Genomic DNA, 5,957 nt, shown 5'->3' with positions numbered 1-5,957 from the left:
TTCAATCTGTCTGGGCGGAGCTGATGAAAGGAGATACAGATGGGTAGCTCGTGATACTGTAGGGAATAGTGCTTGTCAGGACGGATTATGAGGGTTGGAAATGCAAAGGTGGAAGTTTTGTAACAAGGAAGGGAGTGATTAATTCACTAGGATAGGAGCGGAGGCCTCCGGGATCATAAACAGAGAAGAGCTGAGAGCGGGACCCTACCCAGAGAAACAGAGATGCTTGAGATGGAGACAGAGATGATGATGTGGAGTGAAGTGACTGGGGACTTTGGACCCAGAAAGGGAAAGGGACTGTGCGCTGAAAACTGGGGGGAGGAGGGGGAAGTGTAGGGGGGCAGTTTTCTGGGATATACCCTTTGGGTGGTTGATGATGCTTGGAGGGGATTGGAACCATGGCAGTGATATAATATACGATGGAATGAATGTAAAGCTAAAGAATGTAAAGTAAACTATCATATAATTCACAATAAAACATTAAAAAAAAAAAGAGCAGCTGAGGACTCTAGACTCATGGAGGGGGAGGGGATGTGTGTGGGGTGGAGAGGTAGGCTTTCAGGGTTTGCCCTTTGGCTATTTGAATGATTGTATATTCCTGAGTGCTTTTGTCTACATCAAAAAACAACAACAACAACAAAAAAAACAAAAAAACAGTGAAAAGAAGCAGCAAATACTGTTGAATGATGAAGCATGTAGGGGAGTGTAATCATTGCAATGAAACGAATACAATAGGATGAGTGTAAAACTGATGTTCCCCCATGTAAAGTATCACTCAATTCACAATAAAAACTTAAAAAAAAAAAAAAAAGACTAATAATCTAATTTTTAAATGGGCAGAGGACATGAGCAGACATTTCACCTAAGAAGACATTCAGGTGGCCAAGAAACATATGAAGAAATGTTTATGATCATTAGCCATTGTTGTTATGGTTAAGTGCCGTCGAGTCGGTTCTGACCCATAGCGACCCTGTATAGGGTTTCCAAGGAGCAACTGGTGGGCTTGAACCGCCAACCTTGCAGTTCAAAAGTCTTTGCAGTCTGGCGAATTAACCCACACATAGCACCACACCAGGACTCCCATTAGCCATTGTTGTTATTAAGGGCCATCGAGTGGTTTCCGATCTATAGTGACCCCTATATAGGGCTTCCAAGAAGTGACTGGTGAGCTTGAACTGCCAACCTTGCATTTCAAATGGTTTTGCAGTCTGGTGCATTAACCCACAGCGCCACACCAGAGATGCAAATCAAAACAAAAATGAGATCTCATCTTAGTGCAGCATTAATAACAAAGTAAAAAACAACAACAACAACAACAAAACAGAAAACAACAAATGTTGGCAAGGGTATGGAGAGACTGGGGCCTTCATACACTGATGGGACTTTAAAGTGGGGCAACCGCTGTGGAAACTGGTATGGCACTTTCTCAGAAAGTTAGAAATAGACATACCATGTGACTCAACAATCTCTCTACTGGTCTATATCCTCAATAAATTAGAACCATGACATGAATAGATATATGCACACCCATGTTCATTGCAATACTATTCACAACAGTAAAAAGATAGAGACAAGTTAAATGACCATCAGCAGAATAATAGTTAAACAAACTTTAGTGCATACACACAATGGGATACTAGGCAACACTGAAGAATAACATGAATTTGCAAAACACCTCACAACATGGGTTAACCTGGAGAACAGTCTGTGAGTGAAATTAGTTAATCACAAAGACAAATATTTTATGAGATCACTGTTATAAAGAGTTTAGGTGTTTCTTGACTGAAGAAACATTCCATGATGGTTATGTTGTTGTTGTTATTAGCCGTGGAGTCGGTACCAACCCATAGCGATCCTGTATAGGGTTTCTGAGGAGCGACTGGTGAGCTCGAACCACAGATCTTGCAGTTCAAATGGTTTTGCAGTCTGGCTCATGAACCCACAGTGCCACACCAGGGCTCTGTGATGGTTAGGGGTGTGTGTGTGTGTGTGTGTGTGTGATTATTCATGGACTAGAGTGTAGACACGTATTAACATGGGTGGGTGATGGGGCAGGCAATATTCAACACGAGGAAAGCTGAGCATAGTGTGAGGCATGGGGGGAATGCAACTTCAGGCTGTCTTATTAAAATGCTGTCTGGAACCCATCCCATATCTACTGAATCGGGAATTCTGGAGCTGAAGCCTCAAAAAGTCATCTGTTTTTGTAAGACCCTCAGGGGATGATGAGCGATGGGAGCAAAAAGTTTGAGATCCGAGGCATAGATCAAGGTAGAGTCGGCTTAAAAAAACAAAACACTTCTTGGATGTGCCCCCACCCCCCAGGTAGCGTGACCTACCACTCCTCCCCTCACCCCTTGGTCTCCAGTTTCGTGGTTTGGACTTTTGGCCCTTCTGAAGGCCTAGGCGGACAATGAGGGCTCGTTGGGGCTGCAAGGGTCCTGGCGGGTCGGGGAGGTGATAGGTGCTGGTATGGGCGTCAGCTCCGCGGCAGCCCCTCCCCTCCGCAGCGGCCTAGAGCGCTGGGCGCCAGCGAGGCGGGGCGGCAGAGGGGGAGGGTGGCGGGTACGTGCTCCGGGGCCTGGTGAGAATGTCCCCTGCAGCACTGCGTTCTCCGCCTTGGCGTCCACCTCCCCCAGCTTGTCCTGTCGGGCTCCGAAGCCCACCCGGCGTCGCCATTTGGTTGCTGGGGTCGGCTATTCAGGCCACCAGATTTTAGAAACCTCCAAGAGCCGAGTGTGGTGGATCGTGTAGGATTTCCGAGTGGGTTGGACCCTAGCGGAATACTGAAGTTTGGAAAAAGCAAGAAGTTCCTTTATCGCTTGGTTTGCACGGGCCGCTGGAGGCGGGTTGTTCGTACGTATCTACTGCGCGCTTGCTCCCGGGTCAGCTGCCAAGAGACCGTTCTGCGACCTTTCGAAGGACAAACCCGTTAGTACCCGGGCAACCAACTTCATCTGCAGAAGGAAGCCCGAGCGACGCTCCCGAGAGCCCCTAGTCTCGGAAAGTGACGAATGCATTCTCTGCGGGGCGCTTTGTAGAGCCGATAGACGCGAGACCTGCTTGGGAGTGGGGTGTAAGGGGATCCCCGACCTCCAGGCGGAGTCTCCCACTTGTTTACGCGGGCAATCGAGCAAACCAGTCTACTCGCCTCCTGGCCCCGACTTTTGTCCCGCTTCCAGGGATTCCCGCGCCTGGCACACCGCCGGGCACACTCGAGGGGAGCACAAGTGCCGCCCGCACCCCCGTCCCTGCCCCTCCCCGGCCGCGGCTATTTCAATCCCTTGGCGGCCTCGTTCCGAAGCCGGCCCGGGGCCTCACATCTCCTCCCACTCTGCCCGAAGCAGCAACAGCTAAAACCCGGAGCCTCCCAAGTGGACGTTCATTCTCCCCTCCAGTCCACCAGAGGCGGACTCTAGGCTTGAAGCCGAACTGGCCGGGAGCCTTACGCTCCGTCCAGGGCACGATGCACTGAATCTCCTAAGAAGTCCCGAGCTAGGGAAGGCGACTAGGCCAAGTTCAGGGGCATAACGGTGTCATGGAGGCCTCAGGGGCTCAGCTCCTAAGTTTGGAGGTGCCGGGCGCTGCGCCTTTAGGAGAACCCCCGCCGGCCGAGGAGCTGCCCGCCTCGGAGGGGCCCTGTGTGGAGAGTAGCGAGAATAGCAATGGCCTCTCCGAGGCCCCTAACCCCAATTCTCAGCCCGGCGCCAGCGTCCTGTCCGCTGAGGAAGAGGCAGCCTTCCAAGAGCAGGAGGAGCTGCTGGAATGCCGCCGCCGCCACCGCGCGCGCTCCTTCTCCTTGCCCGCCGACCCCATCTTGCAGGCGGCTAAGTTATTGCAGCAGCACCCGCAGGCTGAGGGGCTGGACGCAGAAAGCCGTGAGCTGGCCGGGGCCTTGGCACCTAGTTCCGGCGACTGCTGCACGAAGTGCAAGAAGCGGGTGCAGTTTGCGGACGCGCTGGGGCTGAGCCTGGCCAGCGTGAAGCATTTCAGTGCGGCCGAGGAGCCGCAGGTGCCGCCCGCCGCACTCGCCCGCCTCCGAAGCTTCCCCATGCGCGCCGAGGACCTGAAGCAGCTCGGAGGCCTGCTGGCCAAGGCAGCGGCAGCGGTGAAAGCGGCCGCGCCCCCTTCGCCCCGGTTGTGGCCGCTCTTCCAGCTCCCCGAGCCGGGGGCCGCTGCTGAACGCCTACGGCGGCAGCGCGTTTGCCTGGAGAGCGTGGACTGCTCTGCGCCCTGGGGCGCGGAGGTGACAGGCTCAGGCCGGGTACTCGGAGGTCCTGGCCCGAAGGCTGTGACTGTGCGCTACACCTTCACCGAGTGGCGCTCCTTCTTGGATGTGGCTGCAGAGTTGCAGCCTGAGTCAGAGGAGCCGCAGTCGCCAGAGGTGTCATCGGGGGTCGTCAGGCTGGAACCCGGGTCCGGGGATGGCGAGGAGGAACCGGGCGCCGAGCGTTTCCACTTCTCTCTGTGCCTGCCGCCAGGCCTAATGTCCGAGGACGTGAACGTGACGGGTCCAGCTGTCCACTTCGCCGTCCGCTACCGCTGCGCGCAGGATGAGTACTGGGACAACAACGCCGGAGCAAACTACACACTAAGCTTCGCGCGCAGGACGGACGGGCTCTGAGTCCCGAGGCCCGCACTGGGCCCCGCACCTGGTCCAGAGACGCTCAGGTCCCGGGACGGTGGGAAGTCGCTGCCCAGTGCTTGGTCGCACCGGCCTCCCGAGTGCTAACGGAGGCCTATCCTGGTGGACTTGGCCATTGACCTGTCAGGGAAGCGTGAAGGAGAAGAAAGGAAATAGCTGAGCCATAAACTCACACCCTAGACAGATCCCGCAAACTAGAAGAATTCCCCTCCCGCCTTAGCATTCTCCTCCCCCTGGAACTTCCTAGGGGGTCTCCAGAGTTCCCGCCACACATCAGAGAGGGAAGAAACACATGAAGTCCCAGCAGTAACGTTCTCCAAGAAAACATCTCCTGACTCCTGAATGCAGCTCTAAGGACGTTGGGATTGGTTCTCATCTGGAAACATCGTGCTTAATCCCTTACATCTTTCTGGAGACCACAGGAGAGGACGAAACTACGCTCCCCATCCCAGCCTTCCATTCACAGCGCCAGATTAAGCTCCTGGCAGCGGGTGGCAGCGACCCGCCAGTGCCTTAAGACTGACCTACTTCTCAGAAAATGAGCGGAGATGGGGTGCTCAGGATGGGGAACCGGCGTCCTTTTCTCTTAGCTGTGATCTGAGAACTGTTTGACTAAATGTCACGTTTGTGTGCAAATGCCCTTTCAAAAAATAAAGGCCACTTGCACATGCTTAAACTGCACTTTATAGTAGAAGTTCTGGCGGCACAGTGGTTAAGCCCTGAGCTGAAAGGGCTAGGAAAGATGTGGCAGTGTGCTTTTGTAAAAATTACAGCCTTATAAACCGTTAAGTGGCAGTTCGCATGTGTTCTGCTGGGTCTCTATGAATCAGATGTGGCAATCTGCTTTGTAAAGATTGTTGTTGGTAAGAGCCATGGAATCTGACTCATAGTCAACCTGCATAGGGTTTCCAAGGAGTAGCTGGTGGGTTTGAACTGCTGACCTTGCTTATCCCAGATCTCAGGCTAGGAAATCCTATGCACAGTTCTACTCTGTTCTGTAGGGTCGCTGAGTCCAAGTGGACTCCAAAGCCCTGGCTTTGCTCTGGGTTTGGCACTTGGGAGGCTTAAACATGCTCTTGTCTGCTGATGAGGAAGGTAGCACTTTAACAATAAGTCAGTGTTTCCAAATGCCCCTTCTGTATTCCTCCTCTCTGGTGTGGAAGGACCCAGATTTCTCCAGTTAGGCCAGAAAGTATTTTTCAAACAAAGGTTTGTAGGAGTTCTTCCCTTCTACAAAAGGCAGAGTAATTCCATAGAACTTGGCTGCTTGAGGGGAGAACAGTCTGTGGTGTAGACAGAGCACAGGGCTTGC

The 5,957-nt window shown here is 53.1% G+C and overlaps 1 protein-coding gene across 1 annotated transcript; it reads left to right on the top strand.

Moving 5' to 3' along the window:
• The first annotated feature begins 3,538 nt into the window (after positions 1–3,538).
• Positions 3,539–4,624, top strand: PPP1R3G (protein phosphatase 1, regulatory subunit 3G). Its single transcript, XM_006864135.1, has one exon. The coding sequence runs from the start codon at positions 3,539–3,541 to the stop codon at positions 4,622–4,624; it is 1,086 nt and encodes a 361-aa protein (XP_006864197.1).
• The last annotated feature ends 1,333 nt before the right edge of the window (positions 4,625–5,957 follow it).

Source organism: Chrysochloris asiatica, unplaced genomic scaffold, assembly GCF_000296735.1.
Source record: "Chrysochloris asiatica unplaced genomic scaffold, ChrAsi1.0 scaffold00060, whole genome shotgun sequence".
NCBI classification, from domain to species: Eukaryota; Metazoa; Chordata; class Mammalia; order Afrosoricida; family Chrysochloridae; genus Chrysochloris; species Chrysochloris asiatica.
Note: the sequence above shows the minus strand (reverse complement) of the source record. Positions and strands in the feature narration are given on the sequence as shown.